Source organism: Aureobasidium subglaciale (assembly GCF_000721755.1).
Source record: "Aureobasidium subglaciale EXF-2481 unplaced genomic scaffold scaffold_30, whole genome shotgun sequence".
Taxonomy (NCBI): Eukaryota; Fungi; Ascomycota; class Dothideomycetes; order Dothideales; family Saccotheciaceae; genus Aureobasidium; species Aureobasidium subglaciale.
The window spans coordinates 58,579-84,737 of record NW_013566965.1 but is presented as its reverse complement, the minus strand read 5'-3'; the positions used below and the strand labels follow the sequence as shown (position 1 = coordinate 84,737).

At 51.3% G+C, this 26,159-nt stretch overlaps 9 protein-coding genes across 9 annotated transcripts; 4 read left to right on the top strand and 5 right to left on the bottom strand.

The window, feature by feature from the left end:
- Positions 1-16: 16 nt before the first annotated feature.
- Positions 17-6,703, bottom strand: AUEXF2481DRAFT_69934 (uncharacterized protein; the record flags this gene model as incomplete). Its single annotated transcript, XM_013484404.1, has 3 exons — positions 17-5,392; positions 5,463-5,991; positions 6,039-6,703. 3 exons carry the CDS (start codon positions 6,701-6,703, stop codon positions 17-19), a joined length of 6,570 nt encoding a protein of 2,189 aa, XP_013339858.1.
- A 1,290-nt stretch (positions 6,704-7,993) lies between these two features.
- Positions 7,994-8,989, top strand: AUEXF2481DRAFT_8596 (uncharacterized protein; the record flags this gene model as incomplete). Its single annotated transcript, XM_013484351.1, has 4 exons — positions 7,994-8,035; positions 8,088-8,190; positions 8,239-8,682; positions 8,733-8,989. The coding sequence occupies 4 exons, from the start codon at positions 7,994-7,996 to the stop codon at positions 8,987-8,989; spliced, it is 846 nt and encodes a 281-aa protein (XP_013339805.1).
- A 1,967-nt stretch (positions 8,990-10,956) lies between these two features.
- Positions 10,957-12,476, bottom strand: AUEXF2481DRAFT_69979 (uncharacterized protein; the record flags this gene model as incomplete). Its single annotated transcript, XM_013484409.1, has 2 exons — positions 10,957-12,173; positions 12,224-12,476. 2 exons carry the CDS (start codon positions 12,474-12,476, stop codon positions 10,957-10,959), a joined length of 1,470 nt encoding a protein of 489 aa, XP_013339863.1.
- A 55-nt stretch (positions 12,477-12,531) lies between these two features.
- On the top strand, positions 12,532-14,087 carry AUEXF2481DRAFT_498595 (uncharacterized protein). The gene is made up of 5 exons (XM_013484418.1): positions 12,532-13,088; positions 13,145-13,254; positions 13,303-13,374; positions 13,424-13,858; positions 13,917-14,087. Exons 1-5 carry the CDS (start codon positions 12,899-12,901, stop codon positions 14,067-14,069), a joined length of 960 nt encoding a protein of 319 aa, XP_013339872.1. The 5' UTR covers positions 12,532-12,898; the 3' UTR covers positions 14,070-14,087.
- On the bottom strand, positions 13,710-16,628 carry AUEXF2481DRAFT_498927 (uncharacterized protein). Its single transcript, XM_013484417.1, has 2 exons — positions 14,048-16,628; positions 13,710-13,849 (listed from the first exon to the last, which is right to left on the bottom strand). The coding sequence occupies exon 1, from the start codon at positions 16,199-16,201 to the stop codon at positions 14,105-14,107; it is 2,097 nt and encodes a 698-aa protein (XP_013339871.1). The 5' UTR covers positions 16,202-16,628; the 3' UTR covers positions 13,710-13,849; positions 14,048-14,104.
- Positions 16,629-17,056: 428 nt separating this feature from the next.
- AUEXF2481DRAFT_8592 (uncharacterized protein) lies at positions 17,057-19,876 on the bottom strand (the record flags this gene model as incomplete). The annotated part of the gene is made up of 2 exons (XM_013484350.1): positions 17,057-18,007; positions 18,065-19,876. The coding sequence occupies 2 exons, from the start codon at positions 19,874-19,876 to the stop codon at positions 17,057-17,059; spliced, it is 2,763 nt and encodes a 920-aa protein (XP_013339804.1).
- A 451-nt stretch (positions 19,877-20,327) lies between these two features.
- AUEXF2481DRAFT_69921 (uncharacterized protein) lies at positions 20,328-21,643 on the top strand (the record flags this gene model as incomplete). The annotated part of the gene is made up of 2 exons (XM_013484402.1): positions 20,328-20,851; positions 20,929-21,643. The coding sequence occupies 2 exons, from the start codon at positions 20,328-20,330 to the stop codon at positions 21,641-21,643; spliced, it is 1,239 nt and encodes a 412-aa protein (XP_013339856.1).
- Positions 21,644-22,212: 569 nt separating this feature from the next.
- On the top strand, positions 22,213-23,661 carry AUEXF2481DRAFT_33110 (uncharacterized protein; the record flags this gene model as incomplete). Its single annotated transcript, XM_013484376.1, has 3 exons — positions 22,213-22,467; positions 22,526-22,675; positions 22,918-23,661. 3 exons carry the CDS (start codon positions 22,213-22,215, stop codon positions 23,659-23,661), a joined length of 1,149 nt encoding a protein of 382 aa, XP_013339830.1.
- A 292-nt stretch (positions 23,662-23,953) lies between these two features.
- On the bottom strand, positions 23,954-25,976 carry AUEXF2481DRAFT_33109 (uncharacterized protein; the record flags this gene model as incomplete). The annotated part of the gene is made up of 4 exons (XM_013484375.1): positions 23,954-24,623; positions 24,668-25,319; positions 25,373-25,415; positions 25,470-25,976. The coding sequence occupies 4 exons, from the start codon at positions 25,974-25,976 to the stop codon at positions 23,954-23,956; spliced, it is 1,872 nt and encodes a 623-aa protein (XP_013339829.1).
- Between the last annotated feature and the right edge of the window lie 183 nt (positions 25,977-26,159).

Below are 26,159 nucleotides of genomic sequence, written 5' to 3'. Positions count from 1 at the left end.
GTTTCTAATTACCACACTACTCAAAAGCAACCAATTTACTCTTCTTCAATATCAACTTTGCAAGCTCCATCAAACTGGGGCTGGTAAGCAACTCCAGGACCTGGACATTTGCATCTGCCTCTCTTGCAATCCAGTTGCGAACCTCAATGGCCGCAAGTGAGTCTAAACTGTACGATGCGACCGCGGCGGAAGGCTCCATCTCCTCGACTGACAACATCAAGACAGCTGCTAACTTTGTCACAAGAGCAGCGTACAGGAGTTCCAGTGCCCTCTCTTTGTCACTAGCGGTCTTCAATGCTTGGGGCAAAGGTACGTTGGCGCTACCACCCTCAGAAGTCTGCGATGCCGCCGCAGCGAGCAAGTTGCTAAACTTAGCATCATGGCACCAGAAAGGCTCCGAGCCAGGGTTGATCTTGAGTCCAGTGATGACATGGTTGTTGCTTGCAGTAATTTTGCCTGTAACAGCAGCAGTGAGCAAACCAAGAATCTCGCTCTCCTCAATCGTCTCGCCACCAAGGTTGCGCAAGACATCAGCCGCCCTTTCGCTATTGTCGGCTAGGTAACCGACGTCCGAAACCGCAGTAAGGTCAAGAGATGTGCCAGGCAACCCCTTTGCATTGCGGTGGGCCATGAAAGTGTCCAAGAAGACGTTGGCGGCTGCGTACGCGGCTTGCCCACGGTTACCAACAATACCAGCAACAGAAGACAAAGCAATGAAGAAGTCGAGCTCTGACGTGCCAAGGCTGTTGTGCAAATTGAGAGTACCAGCGACCTTGGGATTGACGACTGCATTGAAGTCATCAGTCGTCATCTGTTCATACAGAATATCCTTGAGCACCATAGCACCCTGGATGACGCCGCGGATTGGTCCTTCTTTCGCAAGCTCAGAAGTAAGAGCTTGGACCGAGTCGGCATTGGCAACATCGCAGGCGCGAACAGTCACCTTCGTTCCTGCTTTGGCAAGATCGCCAATGAGCTCTTCCAGTCTGGGTGTGATGTTTGCTCTTCTTGATGATAAGCAGATACGTTTGGCACCACGAGATGCCATCCATCTGGCGATGCTGCAACCAAGACCACCTGTACCTCCGATAATGAGATATGAAGCGTCTTCCTTGAACAAGCTTGCTGTCTTCTTGGGTGAGATGGCTTGAACAAGATCTCCGGGCTGAGGAGTGATGACCAGCTTGCCCATGCTCTTGCCGCTCTGGAGACTACGGAAAGCAGCTTCAACGTCATTGATACCGTAGCTTGTGATCGGACCAACTGGCTTGATACTTCCGCTGCTCATGAGCTTCTCCACATCATTCAAGAGTCTCTTCATGAGCTTGGGACGGAAGGCAGCCACCTTGGTTAAGTCAACGGACGCGAACGAAACGTTGTACTCGAATTGAGCCATCTCCAATCTGCTGTTCTTGGTGATATCAGCCTTGCCGATCTCGATGAAGCGACCGAAAGGAGCCAAGCAGTCCCAACTCTCACGCAAGAAGTCACCTCCAAGGGAGTTGAGCACAACATCGACACCTTGTCCACCAGTGACCTCGCGGATGGCGGGGCCGAAGGAAGTGTCACGACTGTAGAAGATGTGGTCTTCAGGAATACCATACTCCTTCATGATGTGCTGTTTCTTGTCGAGACTTCCGACAGTGGCGAAGATCTCAGCTCCACAAGTCTGGGCCAACATGATGGCAGCTTGACCGACACCACCAGCAGCAGCATGGATGAGAACGCTCTCGCCCTCGGTGAGACGCCCAAGATCGAAGAGGCCATAGTAAGCAGTGCAGAAGACGACAGGAATGGTGGAAGCAGCAGTGAAGTCCATCTTCTCCGGCAGAGGTGCCACACTGGTCGATAGACAGCGAGCATATGTACTGTATGCACCCTCTGTCATGGCCATGACAGATTGTCCGATCTTGACATCCGTCACATTCTTACCGACAGCCGCGATGATACCTGCACATTCGACCCCGATGTAAGGCTGGTTGAGTTGTCCCATGGAGACAACGACATCTTTGAAGTTCATACCGGTAGCCTTGACTTCAATCTCAACCTCGTTCTCGCCAAGTGGCTTGGGCTCGTCATCTACGAAGTAGAATGAGTCGAGAGAGCCGAGTGTTGCAATGACCATCTTCAGTCGACGGTCAGATTGAGCGAATGGTTGCTGATACACGACCGATTCTTGCGACTCCTGGTGAAGTCGTACGTTCAGTTCCTCGTCGTCGACCACCTTAGGTACCAACAGATCCTCGCCCTTCATGATGAACTCCTTGTCGTCCTTGAAATTCGATGTCGAGTCTGGTCCGGTCTTTGTGAGGACGTTGAAGACATGCTCAATAGCGGTCTTGTCAGTAGCCTCCTGCATTCCCAGGGTAATGATGTTGGCAGAAGTCTCTGAGCGGATGGCACGAGTGAAACCGACGACCATGCTGCCCTCTACATCAATGTCATTGGGACCTTCTTTGTACACCCAGAGGACTTTGCGAGCGGAGAGCAACATCTGACGCAGAGATTCGAACACAACAGGATTAATCTGACTCAGAATGTTCTCTGCGGTAGACACAAAGATGACTCGTTTGTCGGCTGCTGCGACCTTCGAGAGGGTCAAAACTTCAGCTTGGGTACCAGATGTCTTCCAGATAGTGTCGGCGATTTCAGTTGCCAAAGCCTTCTCGTTGGACTCGTTGTAAACAACACAGACAGCTTCATCCCTGTTGAACGGGGTGCTGACGAGAGAGTCGGCCTTGATTGGAGTATCAGACACATCAGATGTGGACCTCTCCAGCTCACTCTCTTCGTCTGACACAACTTTCCAATCAATCTTGTAGCAAAGCTCGCGGGCCTGAGGTCCAGAGTTGCTGCTCGATTCGCGAAGAGGAGTCATTGTCAGGCCTTCGAATTGAACTAGTGACTCATTGGCGTTAGCAGGATCTACCACAAAGAAGCCGAACTTTGTAGGCTCGGGAGCCCCTTTGTTAGGTGCACCTGAGCCATACACCTCAAGTTTGCTGCCGAGCTTGGTAGAGAAATTGCGAGAGATGCTGAAATTCTTGACGAATGTAGGCATATAGAGAGTGTCCAGCCCTTGACGACCAGCACCAAATATGGGCCAGACGATCTGGATGATCTGATCAAGAAGCGCGGGATGTACAATGAGATCGGTCTCATACCCTTTGGGCATCAACGACTTGGTGTCCGGGACAATGAGCTCAGCATGAGCGGTAGAGTCGCTAGCTTTGCAAGGTTCAAGACCGGTGAAGACTGGTCCGTACTCAGCACCGATAGCAGTAAGTGTCTCGTACATATCCTTAACATCAACAGTATCTGTGGATGCTTCAACGATGGCAGCCTTGCGAGTCTCGAACGCTTTTGTGGCACTCTGTGCTTTATGCGCATCAACAGAGTTGACAGCTGGGGAGCTTCGGACTCCGACAAGACCATGGCAGTGCTGGAGCCAACCACGCTTCGCGTCCCAAGAGCAAATCTTGAAATCATCCCACAGGTCAGAAGCTGCACCACGAAGTCCTTCACTGTACGGCTTGAGAGTGATGGTCATCTCAACGTCAGTGTCCTCATTAAGAACCAATGCGCTGCTTACAATGAACTCGCGAATGTCGAAGCGATCGAATTGGACACCACGAGCCTCCGCACGTCTGGCAGCAGCCTCAAGAGCCATACCTATGTAGCCTGCCATAGGGAAGACAGGCATGGACTGCATCTTGTGGCCACGGAGGAATGGCAAATCATCCAAGCGAACGATGTTCCTCCACGTAGGCTCAAGGTCGTTAGACCAATCAGCCAATGATCCCAGGATATCATTGCGTGTACCCTGCTTGAAGCAATGCTTCTGAGCGAGCCTAGACTCGTGCCAATATCTGGTCTCGTGGTTGAAAGGATATCTCGGAAGGTCTGTAATGAGCTTCTGATTGATACTCTTAGTGCGAGGGAAGTTGATCTCGCCGAATGTCAATGGTAGACCTTTCATGTAGAGAGCACCTGCCATTCGCAGAGCAGTTTCGCAAGCGTTCTGGTTTCTTGCAAGAACAGAGACATACTGCATCTTGCCCTTTGCAGCATCGATGGTGGCTAATGTATCTCTGATGGGACCTTGAAGAGCCGAGTGAGGGCCGAGCTCGACCAGGTGATCGATGACCTTAGACCCGGTCTCCTTTGCCATAGCACTAAGAGCATCAGAGAATCTGACAGGCGAGGTCAGATTCTGAACCCAGTAGTCAGGAGTGAGTTCAGAGGGCTCGGCAACTCGTCCAAGCAAAGATGAGTAGAAAGTGGCAGTAGCCGTAGTGGCTGGCTGAATATTCTTAATCAAGTCAAGGTACTCGTCGGCAACCGGCTCGAGATGTGCGGAGTGATACGCGACTCCAACCTTGAGCTGTCTATTGAAGATACTCTTCTCTGTCAGGATAGGCTGAAGCTCCTCAACAGCCTCGATATCACCAGACAGAGTGACTGAAGAAGGACTGTTGATGCAGGCGACAGTGACATAGCCCTTGGTGACATTCTCAAGATAGGGCCGTACATTTTCAACGCTGGCGCCGACAGCCATCATTGTACCTTGTGGCCTGCCTGCAGACTTTTTCTTGAGACTAAGCATGCATTGACCTCTGTAGTAAGCGATCTTCATCGCATCCTCAAGACCAATGATGCCAGCAGCGAATGCACAGCCAATCTCGCCTGATGAATGGCCGACTACAGCGGACGGGTGTACACCCCATGAGCTGAGAAGCATAGTGAGAGCAATCTGCAAAGCTGTACAGGCAGGCTGACTGATGTGAGCAGCATTGATGAGGGATGAATCAGCGGGCTTCGCCATCTCTTCCTTCAGAGAGAAGTCTGCTCCGACAGCCTTCAGGGTATTGTCAGCTGCATCCAGTGCAGTTGCAAAGATGGGATAGTCGCGAGCCAGCTCAGCGCCCATGGCAGCCCATTGGGCACCCTGCCCGGTAAATACGAAGCCCAGAGTAGGTTCATTGCGAGCTCTGAAAGTGGGAACCTTCGCTGTTGCAAGGCCATGACCCAAATCATCCGAAGAAGTTGCCGGAATAGCAAGTCGGCAGGGCAAGTGAGAACGTCTCTCACCGAGAGTGTAGGCTACGTTGCCTGCAAGTAGTTTCTCGAAGACTTCTGGTCGCTGCTCAAGGAAGATGCCAAGGTCGGTGATCTTTTTCTGCAATGCTGCAGAGTCATGTGCAGACAAAACGAACAACTTGCACAGTGGGTCCTGTGGTGCCTCATCCAAAGAGGCGACTGTGGCCATGGTGGTTTTGAGCCCTTTGGGCGCGGCACCCAAGACAACATGAGCGTTAGCTCCACCAAAGCCATAATTGGATACCGAGACATATTTCTTGCCTCGTGGCCATGGTCTGGTAGCGGTCGGGACCTGGACATCGTTAGTAAGGTGATCGTGTTTGTGTCGATCGTGAACACAATGGCGATCAAGCGTTGCGTACCTTCATATTGTACTGATCAAGCGGAATGCTGGGATTCGGCTTCTCGAAGTTCGCGTTAGGCAAGAGCATACCCTTTTCCAGCATCATGGCAGCTTTGATGACCGCAACGATACCGCTGGCACCCTCAAGATGGCCGACATTACTCTTCACTGAGCCGATAAAAAGTGGATTTCTGGGACTACGACCAGCACCTAGTGCTTCGTGTATGCCAGCAACTTCGATAGGATCGCCGACCTTGGTGCCGGTACCGTGACATTCGCTGAAACCGCACTCGGCAGGATCAAGTCCTGCCTTCGCATACACCTGTGTGATTAAGTCTGATTGAGCAGTGCCGTTGGGGACCGTGATTCCGTTTGTTTTTCCATCCTGGTTGCAACCTGACCCGTGGATGACGGCACGGATAATGTCGCCGTCACGAATGGCAGCGTCAAGTGGCTTCAAAATAATTGAACCTGCACCTTCACCACGCGCAAATCCAGAGATTGCTCGATGATCAAAGGCGAATGTCTTACCAGCATCGTTTAGCAACCTATGCATTGTTAGTTTGATCACGAAGCATTGGTGCAGACAACATACTGTGTGTTTGACATCGTCACAAAGAAGTCTGGCGTTAAATTGAGGTGAGCTGCAGCGACCACAGCAGAGGAAGACTCTCCACTACGCAGACTCTGCATGGCGCTGTGTAGTGCCACTAGAGAGGATGAGCATGCTGTGTCGATGGTCATACTGGGACCTCGAAGATCAAAGTAGTATGAGAGACGATTGGACTGCATAGCAGGTGCACAGCCAGTTGCTTGATATGTTGGAGCGGTATCAATGTCTCTAGTGTTGTTGACTTCGTAGTCTGCGAAGGAGCCACCAGCAAAGACACCGATATCTTTACCAGCAACCCCTTCTTTGGTCATGCCAGCACTCTCGAAAGCTTCGAAAGTGCACTCAAGGAGCAGGCGTTGTTGAGGGTCAAGTGCGGTAGCTTCTTGGACTGTCATGTTGAAGAAAGGGGCATCAAATTTAGCGGGATCTTCTTGAAGGAAGTAACCTCCCTCTGTATTAGTACAGCCATGCTTTCCAGGTGCTGGATGGTAGTATGCATCTTTGGAGTAGCGTGTAGAAGGGGTAGGTCCCCAGCCCGTACGTCCTCGTGAGCACAACTCCCAGAGGTCTTCTGGAGATGATACGTCTCCAGGCAATCGGCATGCATATCCGATGATAGCAACAGGTGTGACGGTGGATGATGCCATGTTGTGTAGAAAATGTTAAGAACTATTTGTGAAGCTGTATGAAAGAGTGGAGGCTGTGATATGAATATGAGAGATTCACCAGGAGAGCTGGGATTGTCGACTCTTTATCATATCTGGACAACCTCTGTCCTTGTAAGCTCGCAGTGGAGCACATTTAATCTTCGGTGAGGGACTTCCCATGCGATGGAGCGTTGACAGACGGAAGAGATGTGCAAGGGTCTCTTCTTGCAGGCCACGATACGGCCGTTCATGTTGAGACCTCCCTAGTGTATGTATGATCCACCAAGGTCATTTCTGCTATCGATCAACTGCCATTAGAGACTGACTCGAAGACGAATTGTCGTTTATGTTGATTGGCTCCTCAATCCTTTCGCCAGATACGGACACAAGGGAAGGCTAGTAATGGACCAATAGGGCTCTATCTTGCGCTCCATGCAGTAACTTCAACGTTGATACGGAGCTATTTAGTAACAGAACAAGGCAGTTGTGACTATACCAGCTGCGCACTGGTATGTCTGATTCTTTCGGCCGAGTGGGGTTTCTTCGACGGTAGCTAGAGACATGTCGGAATCAGGGACGAATCCAACGAAGCATGGCAACATGTGTCGCGACCGCGGATTTAGGCTGGAAGGGCCTGTAAGCTTTTGTTTAGCAGATAGCTACACGAACATGCATCGCCGCTCTGCAGATCACCAGCCAAGGGATGCTGATCGCTGGTGACTATCGAGAAAGAAAGCTTTGACATGTGGGAGCAAGTGTTCAGGGTCGACAACGCGCGGAGATCAGGAAAGATGAGTCGACAACCGGAGAAACGGCGGCTCTATGAGACAGACCACTTTGGGAACAGTGCTCGCACGGCTGTCGGATCTACCCACATCTTCAACCAATCGGCGGGGTATGCCATTGTGCAATTTTAACTTCAACTATCGCCTATATGGATGGCGATATACTGAGTACGTACGTAGAGTGGAGATCAACTGGCAATGAGCATGCTTTGACGAGACATCATTGATAGACACTACCCTGAGTAATTTTTGTTATCTACCTTTCCCAACCATGTTCAGTCAGTATCTTCGAAAGTGGAGCTCTTGCTAATCATCCATGTGTCTCATCCTTCTCAATGGATAACGGCCGGAAGGAGCAAGTCTGAGCGTTCCCAGTAGGGTATAGTCTGGAGGTTGATTAAGCACAAGTCGCCGGACATATTGTGTAGTTCTTTCGACCATTTCTGGTGAGATCGATTTATCATTCTACCTCCCATCTGCTACACAATCATCAGCAATAGCAGAAATGAAGTTCTTATGCTTACACGGAGCCTATGGCAACATTACCGTGGGTTTTATATCTTGATGGAGAGTTTTGTACATCTCTGACACTGCAATAGGCTGCACGAGTCCAGCTGGGTCCGATGGCTGACCTCGTTGAGGCTGATGGGACAGCCTCATTCAAATTCATCCAGGGCCGAGTGCCAGTGACACCGCCCCCTGGTAAGCTTACCTTGTCGCTTTCGTAGACAGGATCTAACGACCTTATAGGCTTCGAGTCATATTTTGGCCCAGGACCACACTTCCGCTTCTTGAGAGACAGAGGTGAAGCCGAAGCATCAGCCATGGAGGGAATCCGAGTGTTTCCAGAAGCGGACACTCCAGAGGATGCCCTTCGTGCACTCATGCCTGCCGGAGATGCAAGGATTGGATACGTCGGAGCTAGGGAAGATTGTCTGGCACAACTCTATGAAGAGCTCGACGCCGACCCTGAGATCTGCGGAATCGTAGGCTACAGTGAAGGTGCATCTGCCGCAGCGACACTCATCTATGATGAGCAGGAGAGAATGCGAAACGAAGGATACGTTCCAAGAATCAAGGCCGCGGTTTTTTTCATGGGATGGCCCGCACTTACAGGCGAGAGCTTGCCTGCCTTGTCGGACGAGATAGACGATCTGCTTGAAGTACACTCTCTGCATGTCGTCGGTGCTAATGGTAAGTCAACCCAGCCGCTCGGTGTCTATACTGTCGACTGACATTCGCAGATCCTTACAAGGACGGCGCACTTGCGCTGTACAATCTCTTCGATGATAACATGGCCATCTTCTTTGACAGTGCCGGCGGCCACACCATTCCCCGACACGGCAAGATGCTGCAAGAGTTGGGACAAGCTGTGAAGGACTTGGTCGTGACTGTACAAGATGATGCTTCAATTGATCTTCCACAGCCGAAGATAGCCAGACGACTCGACTCGGCTGTAGATATCCCTACATTGCGTGGGCTGAAGCTGTCCGAGGCGTAGAGTTGGATGGTAATAAAACGTTATGCAGCTCAGGTCTCTAAGACTCCTAAATGATATCATGTCCATCTGTGTTCTGGCAATCGTATTTTCCAAGTTTCCGAGCACTTTGCGAGTAGTCTTAAGAAACGATTCTAACAAGCGGATACGCTGCTAAGAATTCCAGTGTTCTTCGAGGAGTCCCTTCCAGACGTGAAGTCAGTACTTTTGTCCACGTACGATAACAGCAAACGTTTATATAGATGCGTGGCGCGTAGAAAGAGGCGGACGGGAACATACTCCGCAAAGCTATCCTGTACGTGGCAGTGATAGGTGCTGTTCACAATTCACGCGGTGTTTCTGCTGTGGAAGACACAGAGCCGGTCTGGCACTCTGTAGCAAATCAGGTGTGATAGCCAGCGATTTTCTGCCTTGCCTTTCGCTTTGCTCTAGGCAATGTCGCATCGTTTACTGGTGAGTCGCCAGTATGAAGAGACGTGGTTTGCAAAGGTCTCGGTTCCTTCGGTCTGATGCCGGTACCGACTGAGTGTACCAGACTCCGTTGGTTACCAGAGCGCGAGCTGGCAGGCTCGACGGTCAGTGTTCTGCTGCTCGCTTCCGCCAACTAGGTGATTGACTCCCGTCCGCCATCATCCAACAATGAAAACAATGAAGACTCTGTCAGTATGAGCTCATGAAGTAAATACTGTGCCTGAGAGGATGGCAATGCGACAATACCCTCATCCCTAGCAGAAACCATGATGATAGTCTTGGGTACGATAACGTACGTACGAGCGCATCTTCGAAAGGTGTGCGGATACGACAAGCGGCATGAGCCAGCGTCGAAGCGAATAATCATCTCGACTCGCGGAGCTACGCAGGAGACGCGAAGATCTTGGACTCGCGGTCACTGCGTAGAGCGAAGGGTAGTGTTCGCCGCAGCGAGTGCGAGCGAGTGATGCACATCGTAACCATGGTACCCGCGCATGGTCGAGTGGTAGTCTAACACGAGTGCTCGTTGACAGAAGCGATGACTCTGGCGATGATGGTGTGGTCACGTTTGTGATCATGATCAGGAGCCTGGTACATTCTTGGGACGCGCGCGGCTGTTTTAGCGCGAGATCGGCCAACCTCAGTTTGGCAGTTTAAGGTCCGAAGCACAACTGCTGTGCGGTTCACGCTCACGGTGTTGCAACACCTGTATATCACAAGCAAGACGCAACAGAGTACGTTTTCGTGTAACCGTTAGGAGCTTCTTCGGATGCTATCTCGGTCATGTCTCTGGTCATACAAACACGTGATTTTGAAGCACTGGTATGATGTTTCAAATGGGGTGCGTCGGGACTCGTGTCTCCAGTGCCATGTTCTGCCTGATGAATCTACAGTCCCGGCCTGACCACAAATTATCACGAATTTGGACAGAAAGATGAAGCTTTACAGCACATGATTATACAACTACCTAGTTCTAAGACTTCAGATGCTCTGATCGCCAATGTTCGCTCTGATATCGCCGTCGCTGGCATCGTGAGATGACGATCAGGGTGGTCCCGGCGGCGACTGTGCCTTCCAACCAGATTAGATCAAGCGCTTTGATTGGCTAGAACACGGCACACGCGCGTGACGCGATCAGACTCCTAAGCAGCCATCTCACTCTCGATTTACGCGACCATCTACATTCGATCTCGTGTGACCTCATTGTTGACGTAGCTTGCTCCCCGTGTACGAAATTACTGTCACACATGTAGCTGCCTCAGGGCACTGTACTTTTTCGACCTGGAGCCATGTCATCGAGACACTTCGCGTCATCGACTCTCTGCGCTAGATTCGCCGATATGCAACATGACTGTGTCTTTCTACAGCTCGTTGTTGCTCTAATCCGATCATTGAGGAGAGAGGGGGTCACTGTATTCTGCACACCGGGAGGTCACAATTCAAGGAAGTAGGCAATATGACGAAACGATGAGCAGCAGACCAAACTATTACAAGGTTATCTACAGCGCGTATCTGTAATCAGGATGATAGTCGCCATCCTTTCCAGCACTGATTAAACGCTTTCGCTCCTTCTCGCTCATGGCATCTCTCTTCTTGTTCTGATGTCTCATGTATGCCCACAACGCCACATGACCCAGTAGCGCCAGAAGGACCGCTCCTAAGGAGACACTCAACCCAGTCACGTACTTTCCATTGACCCGTTTCGCAAAAATCTGGCCGACAACAACACCTGCGCTGTTTCCGAAGGCTTGGTTGGTTCCTACTGCAGTGGCACGCTTGTGGTAGCCGGCATGACTGTTCAGCAACCATGCTGCGTTCAAACCAACAATGATGTAGATGCCGGGTGCGATGAGGAAGATGGAGAAATACAAAGCTCCTCGCTGCGCTTGAGGGACTCCAAGCTGGACTGCATACCCGACTGCTGTCAGCAGAGCACCGGGAACCATGAAGAAAGCTCTCTTCTGAAATCTGTCCGAACTCCACGAGACAAGCATGTACGCAATTGAAGCCCAGATGTAGACTGGCACAGTGAGAAGCTGTGTCTCTACAGTGCCGTAGCCAAAACCGCGGATGATGGTAGGCATGAAAGTGCTCAAGCCAAATGAACAAATGTCGGCCATGAACTGACACCAGCAAGAGATGTAGAGCTTGGGATCGCGGAAAGCCTTCCGGACCTCCTTCCAGTCAAATTCAGGAGCTCCGTTGTACCTGGCGTTCATGGCCATTCGCGCACGCATTAGCTCCTTGTCCTCGGCGGAAAGGAATCTGGCTGTCTCGAAATCATTGGGAAGAAGGAAATAAACAACGAATGCAACAAGCACGCTGAGGCAGCCTTCCACGATGAAAAGCCATCTCCATCCTTCAAGACCTTGGACGCCATCCATCTTGAGTAGGGCGAAAGCGAAGAGACCACCGAAAGCACCACTTAGAGCGGCACTTACGAAAAGATAGGAGATTCTCAATGCCTGTTCCTGTGGCATATAGAAGGTGCTCAAGTAAAGGGCGAGGCAAGGGAACATGGCCGATTCGAAAAGTCCGAGCAAGAGTCGTGAAGCGTATAACTGCTGAGCGTTGTGCATGAAACCTGTGCCGATCAGGACTACTGACCAGCAGAACACCAGTGCTGGTATCATCCTGTTGGGTCGTAACTTCTTCATCAGGATTGTCGACGGGATCTCGCCAGCGACGTAGAAGACGTAGAACAATGTTACAGCGTCTGTGAGTTAGTTAGTAAAGCCTATGGAGATTGTCGCTATGTATACTAACTTCCATACTGATTTCCGATCAGACCCAGATCCTTACCCATACCAGCAGCTTGAGCATTACCGATATTGGAACGATCCAGATAAGCACAAAGAAAGATGAGTGTGATAATCGGCGCGAGGTAGAGATCCAACTTGAGCAAGAGTTTCTTTTGCGCTTTCGAGTCGATATGTGTTGATTCGCCGAGGGCGCCATCAATACTACCCTCGACGGCAGAGATGTCTTGGAATGCCTTTGGCTTGTTATCGAGATCCATTATGATAGAAGTCTGCTGATTGTGTTTGACAGAAAGTTGAGGATGAACATGGTGTCCGGCACGGATCGACCACGCAATATATGCTCCATCTTCAATTGGTGAAGAGCGGTACTGGTCTTTGTGTAGCCATTGTTATCGGAATCTTGTTCATGAGTCGAGTCTTGCCCAACGGTCGGACATGATAGCAAGTCGGTTTCAATTGGTTTGCCTGGCCGATGGTCGCCGTAGCGTCGGCCAAGGGACTACGAGTTACCATGCCAAGCGCCGTAGCGCCATATCTTCGGGCAAGCTACGCCAAAGGTGCTATTCAGGCCATTGGTCACAGTTGAGGTGTGTGATAGGTAGAAGGTGAGATAGGATGCGGAGATGAGGAGACATACTGATTAATTGCTCGGCTAGCGTAACATGACTCTCTCGGACCCATGATAAATGCTCAGCTTAGCCCCCAGCACGAGGAACACGATTACATGATCACTTCTTCATACAACTTGAATATGCTCTCCAAGACACCCGCGTCAGATTTCGAAGGACCTGTCTGGCACCGTTTCGTCAGGTTTATAGCTGACGATGGCCTTGAGTACTGCGGACAGCCAGAGAACGAGGATCTCGATGGTGAGCGTTTGAAAGAAGGCTTTGAGGAGGGTCAGAGTTACTGATCAAAACCGCAGTCGGTCTGGCCATGCTGGACAACATCCCAGTGGCGGTCAATCTACTCGACGCAAAATCGGCGCTCGATAGTGATGCCGACTTTACCGGAGAGCAGAAGCACATATCTAAGGTTGGTAAGATCCAAATCGAAAGATATTCTCGCTGATCAGAGTTACAGTTATTATCACCCATCAGCGTCGAGGAAGCTGGCGCAATTCAGTGCATTGGACTCAATTACACTGACCACGCTGTAAGGAATCTCGTGCTCGATGAGACGTGCAGCGCTAACTCCACACCAGGCGGAGATGAAAGTGCCTTCACCCACATATCCCGAGGTATTCCTCAAGCCGGCGACCACTATCACAACAGCTACGGCGCCAATCATCATTCCAAAGACATGCCATAATCAAGTCGATGGCGAAGTCGAGCTCGCAATCGTGATCGGAAAAGATTGCAAAGACTTGAGCCTCGACAACGCCATGGATAGTGTTCTTGGCTATACAGTTGCAAACGATGTGACTGCTCGCAAGTTTCAGGCACGGGGAAGCCAGTGGGGATTCAGCAAGGGTTTCGACACCTTCTGTCCGCTCGGTCCCGTGATTGTCAGCAAACACTCATTGCCTGATCCGAACGTGCTGCGGCTAAAGACAACCTTGAACGGAAAGGTGATGCAGGATGGATTGGCAAAGAACATGATCTTCAGCGTAGCGGAGATTCTGGCATATCTGTCAAGTGTAAGGATGAGCCCGAGACGTGCATGGGTGGAACACCGCAAGCTAACCACCATCCCAGGGACACACCTTGAAGAAAGGCACAGTGATATTGACAGGTACCCCCAGTGGTATCGGAGCGAGTTACAACCCACCCATCTATCTGCAGAGGGATTCGGATCTGAAGGCGTTCATCAGCCATGGCTTAGGTACCTTAGTAAACCCCATTGTGTAGAAAATAAGAGGAATTCACTCCCTCGGATCAAAATGTCAGGTGTTGTAGGCGGCGGAGTATTCGCTCAGATTATCGATCAAGCCTTCCCAATACCCAAAGTCCATGAGCTCTGGAAATTCGTTGAAGGACCATGGCTCTGTTCGGCCAGGGCCAAGATAGTCTCTCGATTCCCCAGAGTGAGTACTCATGGGATATGGTACGGCCTCGTGGCCCTGTGACACACTTGGAATACGCCCAACATCATCTGAGCTCAGGCTGGTCAACGGTCTCGAGTGTAGTGTTGTCGATGTACCTGATCGACGTGCTTGCTGAGTCCTTGCGATGCATAGTTCTACGACCCGTGCTTCCGCAAGCCCAAACTCGTTGGACCATGGATCATGATGTTGTTGATAGCAATATGACTGCAGATCATTCAGGATGCCCTCTGTTTGTCGAGCGTGAGGTGACTGGACCGCAATGATTCCTAGTATGAGTGCGCTGTTCGAAAGCTGATGTGCACCTACATGCGCTTTGATACGCTCGGCCATGCTTGGGTTATGCAAAGAGAGCTTATTCTGTAGATCTGCACATCCAGAGGAGATACAAGCTTCACGACTACGCTGAAAGCGATTCGTGATACTGGGCCGAAAGAGAAAAGCGCGATGCAAAGTGATCCGAGCGAAATGGAAAGCCGAGTGCAGGTAGCCACGGTGCCAAGCGAGGTACGCATGCTGGTTGTCCATACGTGTGTCAGGACTGAAGGCAAAATAGGATGGCAAATCTTCTTTCCAGAGCTGGAGGAGATCATCAAGCCGCAGAACCTCATCATAAGACGTTGATGGATTTGCAGTTGAAGCCGCGCAAAATTGCATGTCGTATATCTTCACAATGATCCGAGTGAGACGATGTTGGAATATAAGCAGAGCGCTCGGTGTAGGGCTCGTTTCCAGATCTAGCGGCTCAGCTAGAGTGGCTTCTTCGTTTGACAAATCGTCCACCCAGATGTTGTCCATCTCTCCGAATACGCAGTGCTTCTCGTTGATCGAATTTGGCCGCCCCAAAGCAAGAGCGATGCTGACATCGAGAAAGTAGAGCTGACCCCAAAGTCTGCGACGTGTTTCAACCACTTTCTTAGGAAGATGCAGATGGTCTCCATCGATATGCATGCCTTGAGCTTGAGCCATTCTGACCGCAAAGCTACCAGTGAGCCAAGACTCGGAGATACGTTTGGTATAGATCAGGTAGCGTGTAATGAGAATGCCCGCTCGGGTTAGGTCTGGGGATTCTCCATAGAAGGACGGTGCGACGACTAGACTCTTCCTCGCCGACCAGTAGAAGTGTAGTGAAGAGTCCTCACACTCGCGTTGTGCTTCGACGGAGCATGGTTGAGGACAAGCCAGAAGTTCCCCGAATGCAAGTATGATAAACAGCACTGAGAGCCATCGCAGATTGAGATTGGTCAGGTCATCACAACCCGCCTTGCGATCCCAGAATTCTTCATAGTGTCGCATGAAAGTCTCCTTATGCACTGCATCAAGTGTGACGTTCAGCTCGCCCAGAAAGAGTTGGACGAGTCTATCGACTACCGCTTTCCTCCGAGGTAGGCTTCCCAGGAGCTCCCAAAGTTGTGCGTATGGCCCACGCTCTGATCGAAATGGTTGTGTTGAGCCTCCTAGACGTGTTCGATGTGAGTAACCCACGCTGATGCCATCAGACAATGCCGAGCTCGAGTCTCCGATGAGAGCTGCAGCAGAGTGAGGACCGAAGTACGAGTGCCCGTAGTAGGACGGTGCATCTCGTATCCTGTATAGCCGTCCAGGCTGAGGAGTTTCATCCGGGTCATGGGACGAAGCATTCGTACTTCCCGAACCTCGAATCCGGGGAACCTGGGTCGAAAGTTCAAAGTCCGGTATACGAGAAGTTGTCGGTCGTTGTTGGAGTGGACTGCTGAGCCCAGCCACCCGATGCCGTCGTGGATCCGTCGGCCAAACACAATGATGCGGGATACCACGGCGTAGGCAATTGGAACAAGGCTGCTGTTTGTTGCACTTCTGCTTTTGCCTGTGACATTCCAAGCATGCCCTTCTAGATAGTACATTCCGCGGTATGACCTCTGAGACTCGAGTCGTCGGACTGTTGATTGGTGACTGCATCTACTGTCACGTAAAGTAGCAGAGTAGATTGCACATTGATCGGTCAATATCGGCGCTGAGATTCTAGGTTTGGGAATTGCTGATACCAGGCTCGGCCAAGGTCTTATCACTGATGGGCGATCGGCCTATCTTGCACTGACTCGCGCGACCCACCGGGCCAACGACCGAATGTCTTGGCCAAGCTGAGCATTGCCTTTGAGGCTGTACACAATGGTTCATGCTGTTGGACGGCGTTCACACAGTTTGTCTCCTTTTATTGGCTATACGTAGTCAAGGGTTGTATGTGTAGATGACAGCGCGTCCGTCTCAGCCATCAATAACCTGCGGCGACAAAGGATGGTAGAGGCGCAATAAAAAAACCGAGGAGTCTCAGTATAGATGGTCGCAACTTAGCATTGCAAAGCGACGGGGAAGCAAGATCAAGTCAGAGATGGTTAACGAAGCAGAACTCGACACACTGCAAAATGGAGCGCTTAGATCAGCAGCCGTCTGAGGAAAAACCTGAGGCACCAATGCAGGCTATCTTGCTAGCGGACAATGCTGCGTGAACGATATTTTGACAGTATTAGTGCCTCCTGCATCTTGGAACTCAACGAGTACAACAGTGAGGCATATATAGATTGGACAGTAGATGGGTGCCGCACATGAGAGGTGGAAAACTGCGAGAAGCGGAAGAGTGCATGCGAGAAGCACACGACTGCTCGTTGGCTCGATGTGGCTAGCGCCTCTAGCGTTTGGTAATTCATCATGTGACGGTCGATTTCGCCGTGATTTGCTTCCATACTGATGCCCGAGAGAATATTATCATACCAATATTGAGCACATTATCTTCGCTTCTACAGACTGCCTGTGGACTCAAATCAAGGATTGGTACTTGTCTAACCCGCTGATTCGGCTTGTCTGTTGCTGTAGCTGCTGTTGCGTTTGTTGCTGCAAAGCTTGCCTTTGAGGTTGCATGGCGGACATTGAGAATGCGGAGCTGGGCTTGAGACTTGGGGCCTGTGACATGGAGCTTGGAGGCGGAGGTATTGTGAAAGAAGAAGTCCGCTGTGAAGGTGGAGGAAGAGCACCTCCATTCGTCGGCCGCTGCTGTGATGACCAAGTTGAGGGGCTTGGTGCCATCGCTGCCGCAGACCAGTTGATCGAAGATGGAGTATTGCTCACTGCCTGGCCCAGAGGTGACGATATCAAACTCGATGGCTGTCGAGAAGAGGGCTGCAGCGGTGCATTGTAAGGTGATGCGGGTGTTAATGCAGCAAAAGAATTATTGAGATTCAGACTTTGATCTGGCGTTACCGTTCTTAGGTTGGCAGACGCCTGCAAAGAGCCCAGAGTGTTGCTGCTCTGTCGAGGGGCTGGTGCTGCACTCGTCCAAGAGGAGAAGGATGAGGTCTGCGGTGCGCTAGACATGGGAGCCGAAAACTGTGTTGATGCAGGTTTGGCAGCGGGCGGGCCCCAATCGTTCATGATGTCCGGGGTAGCATTGCCTTTCCTTCCACTGACCAAACTTGCAAAGTCCACATCACCTCCGTTGCTGGCCGTAATTGTTTGGAATGCAGTCGGCTGCTTTGCCCCAGATCGTGCCGAACCTGCACCATTATTTGAGCCGAGCTCTTGCAGCTTGCGTGTGTGTTCTCGTTCAATCCGTAAAGACAGCGACTTGATCAAGGTCATAAAAGCCTGGAACTGCTCAAGATCAAGAAGAGGCCCAAGACTGAAGCTCCAGAGAATGGGGAGGGCTTCCATGGCGAGGAAGTCAGAATCTACGACCTGACCGATCTGCCTGAACACCTTGAGAACGGCCATCTGGTACCAATCGTTAGCTATAGACAAGCACTGGGTATAACAATGTATACAACTTACCATGACACCGGGTTCTTTCGTCTTGATGCCCTTCATCAGAGGCACGACCTTCTCCTGTATCGTGAACTTGTCAAGGACTTGGCTACTACCGACTTTGGACGAGTCACGCGATATTGAGACGCCATCAAGACCGTCACTGATGGAGTCATTCTCAGCAGTACCACCACAGAGCGTGTAGAAGGCCTCAAGACCACGAACTTTGATGCCGAGGGAGCTTGTGTGAGCAAAGACGCCCGCGATGACTGGGAACAGTTCGTTCTTGATGGTGCTGTAGTCGAGAGCAGGCAGGACTGATGGTAGAGTCGAGAGGGCAGCATCGACCACGGCGTGAGTAGGAGAAGCAAGACCCAAAGCAATGATAGGCAGGATGTCATCTCTAAATTCTTTGCCAGAACAGTTGCCGGCCACAATCTCCATGTTCTCAAGCACAATCATCAAACCAGCCTCTTTGGAAGTGTCACGCTCAGCAGGAGCTTTAGTATTTGGCTGTGTAAGGAAGATATTACGCAACCTTGGAATAACCTTGTCAGTGAAAGTACGTTTCCCCGATGGCGAAGCCTTCACGATGGCAAAGACGTTCAAGAGGATTGGAGCCAACAGCTCGCGATCCTTCATTTCTTCCAGCAAGGCAGGGAGAAGCTTTCTTTCCAGGACAGACTTGGGGAACTGCGGCATGATCTTCGCCAGACCTCGCATGAACTGAGCCTTCTCGTTGGGTGTCTTGGCCGGCAAGTCATCAAGAAAGCGGATAGTCGAGACGAGTATGTTGTCGAAATACTGAGCTTGCTGAAACTCCATGGCATTGAGTCGCTGCGCCGGACGACGGGTTATCAGGCGTGGCAGTAGCTCAGAAGACAGATTCTTGGGTAGTGGAACTGAAGAGAGAAAGTTGTTGGTTTGGCTAGGGACGGAAGAAGGTGAGGAGAAGGCACGTCGGTAAGCCGAAAGACTCTCGTGAGTCTCGATCGGACTGCGATGCGGAGAGTTGTAAAGAGCGATAATGAGAAGACCCAGGGAGAACATGTCTGCCGAGGGGTTGATGTTGTTGTCGAGAACAAAGTCAGGAGAAGTATAGTCAAGACTGAGTTGTACAGAAGGTGGCAGTCTCGGGTCATGGTTCAGGACTTCGGATAGCGACAAGGACGGCGACGAGGCAGAATCGGAAAAGGGAGTAGCAAAGGCCAGGCCCGAGATCTTCCAATCAGATTTGGCATTGACAAAGATGGCCTCGGGCGTCAGGTTCGCGTGGACCAATTTGGCACTCTGATGCAAGAACTCCAAACCCTTTGCGATCTGCAAGAGACCCTTTTGTATTTCCAACTCATCTAATTCGAGTTCACGTATTTCGTCTTGACCATCGTTTCCTCGGACGACGTAACGGCTGTTTCTTCCAGCGCCTCTCCCAGCTCTTTCTTGGTCGTCCTTTTCGCTCAACAAGGCAGCCAGTGAAACCGTGACTTGCTCAGTCGCAAACATGAGGCCCCCATTACGAGTCTCCTCCACAGGCTCAGCCAGTTCCAATACACTAGGATGGCGCAGACGAGCGAGAGAGCTTGCCTCCTTTTTCAGACGATCAATGACATCTTCCTGAGCGCGCTTGACCGAGGAGGTATTGGCGCGACCGCCTCCAAGAGAATTGGTCGAAGGTTCGAGGGACTTTTTATCAAAGATGAAGACCGAGACGGGCTTACCCGTCGACTTCTTTTTCGCGTCGAAGATCCTCCATGGTCCAGAGGTTGAACTAGGCTGGGGAGCGATGGAGTAGTTGGAAGCAATGTTGGAAGTGAAGGACTTGAGGGCTGACGAGAACATGATGGCTGCTGAGTGAGGATGTTCAAGGTTCCATGAGTGACGGGCAGAGGTCCAGTGAAGCCTTTGTAACGGCGAGCGAGACGTGCGAAACGGGGAGCGGACAGCAAGGCAGGGGGTGCAATGAGGAACGGTATACGACGACAAAACGCAGGGACACGAGCTTCACAAGGTGTCTATCTAATCCAGGGTCTGAGAGGCCCGAGCGCTGTATAAGGACAGGGCGGCAGGGCGGCAGGGCGGCGTGGACGGAGATGGAGCACGGAGGGTGTTGTTTATAGCTCCGATGACGGCGCCGGTGACTCTCCCGCGTCTTGCCCGCATATGCCGTCAGTACCGGCCAAATTAACTTGACTCACTGCGATCCAGTCTAGATTGGTACATCAGTCGACACGTCCACGTCTTTCCTGTCGCTCGTTTCCTCGTCATCTCTTGATTGTTTTCTCACAGCAAGATGCTCTCCTCCTGCGGATTCCGCTCGGCACGGACATTGTCCCGCACGTTTGGCCTTGCCAGAGCACTCAAAGCATCCTCTGCACGATGCTACGCCATTGCTGCACAAGACGTGTCCAAGCCAAAGTTGACGGCAATTGACCATTCAAAGTTGACCATCACCAAGTCGACGACCCCCAAGGAATTGATCCCCAACGATGAGCTGGTCTTCGGCAAGCACTTCACCGACCACATGCTGTCCCTCGAGTGGACGGCCACGGACGGCTGGCAGGCTCCTCGCATCACGCCCTACCAGAACCTCTCGCTCGACCCGGCCACGTGCGTCTTCCACTATGCCTTTGAGTGCTTCGAGGGCATGAAGGCCTACAAGGACGAGAAGGGCACCGTCCGGCTCTTCCGCCCCGACAAGAACATGGCCCGTCTGAACAGATCCTCTGCCCGCATTGCCCTGCCCAACTTCGACCCCAAGGCCATGATTGATCTGATTGCCAAGTTTGTCAAGACCGACGAGCGCTTCATCCCTGCGTGAGTCTCTTGCTATTCTCCGTCTTCTTGTGCTCCTAGCATTACTGTGGACTTCCCTTCTGACCAGCCCTGTCTAGTGCCCGCGGCTACTCGCTCTACCTCCGTCCCACCATGATCGGCACCCAGCGCACTCTCGGTGTTGGCCCACCCGGCTCTGCCCTCCTCTACGTCATTGCCTCTCCTGTCGGTCCATACTACCCCACCGGCTTCAAGGCCGTTTCCCTGGAAGCAACCACATACGCCGTTCGTGCATGGCCCGGTGGTGTTGGCAACGCAAAGCTCGGTGCAAACTACGCCCCCTGCATCGTCCCTCAGATGCAAGCCGCCTCTCGTGGCTTCCACCAGAACCTGTGGCTGTTCGAGGAAGACGGTGAGGAGTGGGTTACCGAGGTCGGAACCATGAATTTGTTCGCTGCCATTCTCAACAAGGACGGAAAGAAGGAATTGATGACGGCTCCTCTGGACGGAACTATCCTCGAGGGCGTTACTCGCGACTCCATCCTGGAGCTCGCTCGTGAACGTCTGGTCCCCGAGGGCTGGGAGGTCAACGAGCGCAGGTTCACTGTCAGAGAGCTGGCTGAGGCTGACAAGGAGGGTCGCATGCTCGAAGTCTTTGGTGCTGGTACTGCTGCCGTCGTCAGTCCTGTCCGCAACATTGGCTGGAAGGACTCCATGATCAACTGTGGCCTCGAAGCCGACAAGGAGGCTGGTCCCATCGCTCAGCGCATGAAGGACTGGATCGAGGGCATCCAGTACGGTGACGAGCCCCACCCCTGGAGTGTCAAGATCTAGATGACCATGACTAGTAGTGTCTGACACCACTCACCCACTCATCATTCTCCACAACAACTCCATCCGAACGCCTCTGAGACCGAACCCAGTCCAGCGCCGCTGACCAGGAAACTCGAACATGCCAGACCCGCCGAATTACATGGTGTTCTGTAGACGCTTCGCAACACTATCAGGTCAAATGAACAGCATTGAACAGGACCGAAAGGCCACGATTCTGCCACTTGCCTGGCGATACCAAAAAGTGTGTCATTACTTTTCACTTCCCTGTTCATATAGCTCTATGGTCTTGATCCTGAATGAATAATCTTGCATGTGCCTTTCTTTCTCACACGTGCTTCTTTAAAATTGGTTAATCGGGACAGCGTCGAAAGAGTAGGACAAGTCATGGATGCTACGATCAGTGAGAGGGTTAGCTTGTGATTAGCATACAAGAGCGTGCTTTGTATTATGGTTGCTAAGTCGGAGCCTGATTCTGAGCAAGTGAGCGCGGCATGCTTTCTGTTTGTCATTGAGCGCGCTTTTTTGGTTTGTCTGAATTTCGACAATCCAGCATCATCACCACGGAAAGAATGTCGAACATTACTCTTCCCCTTACAACAATCCCTCGGCACTCCATGTTTCGACCCTCATACATCGCTGTGCGAGGCTCGTCGTGGTCAGCTGGCAACGAAGGATCACTCGCAGAGTTCCTGGGCGAAGACGATCAAGCATCCACCGTCCCATCGTCTCTTAATGAGTTTCAGGACTGTGGCTTTCCCAAGGACTCTCACAATGATGAGGACTACGAGCGCTGGGCTGTGCGCCCTTTTTGGCAAGGCGTTGGGGTAAGCAACATATCATCCATGTCGATGGCGCGCTTGAAAACTGATATATGCGCAATAGCATCATCCCAGAGTTTACAACTCTTGCAAATCTATCACTGCCGACGTTGTCGTCCGCTTTGGTGGCGGTAGATTCGAGTTTTTCTCCCAAAAGGCCATCCTCAGCGCAAAGTCCGAGTATTTCAAGTGCGCATTCTCGAGCAACTTTGCTGTATGTATCACTCCTCCTTCGTCTTCATCAAGACATATCTGCGGGTAAAGAGTGGTCGAAAGGCACAGTCTTTGCTATATTAGAGCACCTTTTACAGAGAGCCGATGAGATATGTTCTCTCAGGGGAGCCTGTTCTGTTCATCTAAAGTACTGTGCCTTTCTACAGCTACAAATGTAGCGGTCCATGATCTATGGAGAAACATGATGTTATTCTAGCACAGTACTGATCCTCGGACTCGTAGGTTGCAACCTCTCAAGTCATTGACCTCGGCGATGAGGATAACAGCAAACATATCTACGCCATGTTGCGCTTTATCCATGGAACCGCCTACACCACGATCCACCAGCGCAGCTCAATGGGCCGTAACCTCGATTTTCACATCGACCTGTACCTCATTGGCGAACAATTCGACTGCCGCGATCTTCGTCACGCAGCTGCCGATGTCTTCTTCCACGAAGCAATCTTTCTTGCCGATACACATTGGTTCCCGAAGGCCGCTCAGAGAATTCTTGGAGCAGATGCAGCAGTTCTGGCAGACAAGTTTCTGATCGATGTCACGGTCAAGATCTGCGTCGAGCAGGTCGAAACACTGGTCAAGAACAAGCACTTCATGGAAATGGCGCTTGCTGGTGACCTCGTCGACGAAGGCGGAGCCATGAAGCTGTTTCTCACTCTAGGTCAGCGCGTCAGAGAGCTATCGGGCGCAGATGTCTGGATGTCCAAGGAGGAACGCCTTGTCAAGGCTCAAACAGAGTTACTTGCTGCTGAAGCTGCACTTGGCCCGGTTTCCAGATCGTCGCTTGCCGGTCAGATTATCGCTGCCAGAGCTTACAATGCGGCTCATATGGCCGTGACCAATGCTGCTATGATCACTCCTCAGCCTACGGTGGCTCCCTTTGCTGCCCTGACTTCGCACCCGCCACCACCTACTGCTGCCAACCACACCACCGTCGTCAGCAGAAGAGCCACTGTCTTCAACAAGTGAACTTTTCCCCCTACTTTCTTTGCTTTCTTTTCAATCTGCTAATGTTACTGTAGGGCTCGCATGCATGCCTTAATGGTCAAGGAGAGACTACGTTCGCGCTTCAAAAAGATATAATGTGCTGATCGTCGCGATGAGAACTTTGCTAGAAAGAGGTAAGGATTGCACTTATTGCACTTAATGACATAGAGGAAGAATTGCTTTGCACAACTGAATAGCTGATAACTGAATTGGAGCCCATGGCTTATACTCATATTGGACATTGACACTGGTATCTTGCCTTCCAGTCGCTAATCTAATAAGTTGAGAGCATGATAGGGCCTAAAGCCATGAAGGTAGCGAAGACGGTAGGGACAGAAACATAAGTGGATCCGCCCTCGGAGTCTCCACTACCTTGACCACCTTCGGCACCATTGTTTCCTGCTGTCGAGCCCGCTCCAGAAACAGTATCCGTGCTATTGCCAGAGGTACTATTCACAAGAAGCGCAGATGCCAGTTGCTCTCCCAGGAAGATTGTGTTGTTTCCTCCAAAGAAGTTACTTGCCATCCCCGGAGGTCCAGCGGTAACATCACTACCACCGCTAACAGAAGAAGGATGCTCGGTAGAACCCTCAATACACTCCATATCTCCCCAAGTTGAATTATAAGCGCGTTCCCACACAGCTGCTTGCGAGGCATACATCTCAGGCGTGTAGAAGAATCTGCAATCTGCTGCTTCGTAGATATGCTGTAGTGGAGTCACCGAGTCGTCGCCTTGACGGATATTGTTGCGGAAATTGAGACTGGCTTGTACAATCACCGCGCCTCCTGGAGCAGCACGACTGAGAGCTTGTGTGGTAGCCTGAACGAAGTCTATTCCGAATTTGGTGACGAACTCGAGTTGGTCGGATATCGGCGCGGCGGTGATGACTGCACTGACGATTGAGTATAAGGTGAACATTCCCTGGACCTGGGATCCTTTGACACTGCCAACACCTTGCATAGGTCCATTCTGCGGCCTTCCACCGACCGTGACAGACGTGGATTTTTGAGAAGCCATGAGTTGCCGCGAAAGTCAATTACAAGTTTGGTGCGGTTATTTTCACTCGCCGTTGCCAGCAGCTGCCGTACAACGTTCTCAAATTCAATCGGTGAGCTCGTTGTAAAACTCGGGATAGCAAGGATAGCAAGTTCCGAGATAGATTCGGAGAGATAGCCAGCAACACTGTTGTCCGAAGAAATCGCAATCGGGTCTGGATAGGCAGGATGAGGTGGTGGAAGACCTTTTGTCGATACAGGCTCGAAGGGAACTTGAGTTTCGGTTAATGTCGTCTGAGAAGACGATGAGCTTGCTTGTGCCAGGATGGTCTCCGTCAAATTCTTGTTACAGAACCTCTCGAAAAAGCTCGCACCATCAGTCAGTCCCTCTAGTGTTGCGTTGAACAGTAGCTGTGCTCGTGTAATCACATCCCGTGTCGTCTCGTTAGCGAACCTCAGTACAGTGTTATCGCCTTGATAGTATCTGGAAAGAGCGAAGTAATTCGTCTCGACGCCCTGATACAACAATGCGGGAATATTAACAAACAACTGGTTGTAGTTTGCATCTGGGTCCTGGGATCGGCCGTCCTGGGACGCATAACTGTTGAGCCAGCTCAGGATATCCTCGCCATTGATCTGAACCACTGGAGAAGGGATGTAGTCAAAGTCTTTAGGGCTGAACAGAGCAGCTTATCACTATATGCGTAGACTTCTGGGGTTACGTTGTCGCCAGTGGTGATCTATATGTATATATTAGTATCAAACTTCTCGTGACGAACCTCGGCCATACTCACAGATATCAAGGAGAAGTACGACGGAACACCTGAATCGTCTAGATCTTCGGTATGTAGTCTACCGAAAGCAAAGACAGCGGTGATGTCAGGGACGTACGCCAGATGGCCATCATAAGCCGAGGAAAATATCCTGGAAACATCCGTCTGGAAATCGTATTCGTTGTCATAGGCATCATCCTCGAGCAGCGAGGTGAGTTTGTCCAAGCCAGCAAGAATATCCACACCAGGATAGATTCGACCAATAGTAGGATCCTTGAGGTACTCCAAGTCGCTCTGGAATTCCAGAAATGCACGCAGACCTTGAAGCTGGACCAGATCACCTGCTTTTGCAAGTGGGACAGAACGCAGACACGAAAGAGCAACGTTTGCTGGAAAGAACGTGGCGTCGTTCGTCGCCAGGGAGCTGAGCTGAGCGCATGGTTCCTGCGACGCGTTGTTCTGAGTATACACTGGTGTGGTGAGCGCGGCTAACGTTACAAGTGATCTTCTCAATGTTCTTGGCAACATGATCAGGACCAACCAATGTGTAGTCTGGAAACCAGTGACTCGTTTTGGAAATCACTTTTGCGACCAGAAGAAAACGCGGAGTAGACGAGTTCGAAAGATCAATGGCAGCGGCTAACAGAAGGGGAAGACGAGGTTATCTGTGCCCAGACTTGGTTGTTTACCCTTGTCTTGGTCCCAAGAGCA

Coding starts and splice junctions, on each gene's coding strand:
- AUEXF2481DRAFT_498595 (XM_013484418.1), top strand. CDS start 12,899: ATGATAAATGCTCAGCTTAGCCCCCAGCACGAGGAACACGATTACATG. Junction 13,089..13,144: donor AGAGAACGAGGATCTCGATG/GTGAGCGTTTGA, acceptor TCAAAACCGCAG/TCGGTCTGGCCATGCTGGAC. Junction 13,255..13,302: donor AGCAGAAGCACATATCTAAG/GTTGGTAAGATC, acceptor TCAGAGTTACAG/TTATTATCACCCATCAGCGT.
- AUEXF2481DRAFT_498927 (XM_013484417.1), bottom strand. CDS start 16,201: ATGCAGTCACCAATCAACAGTCCGACGACTCGAGTCTCAGAGGTCATA.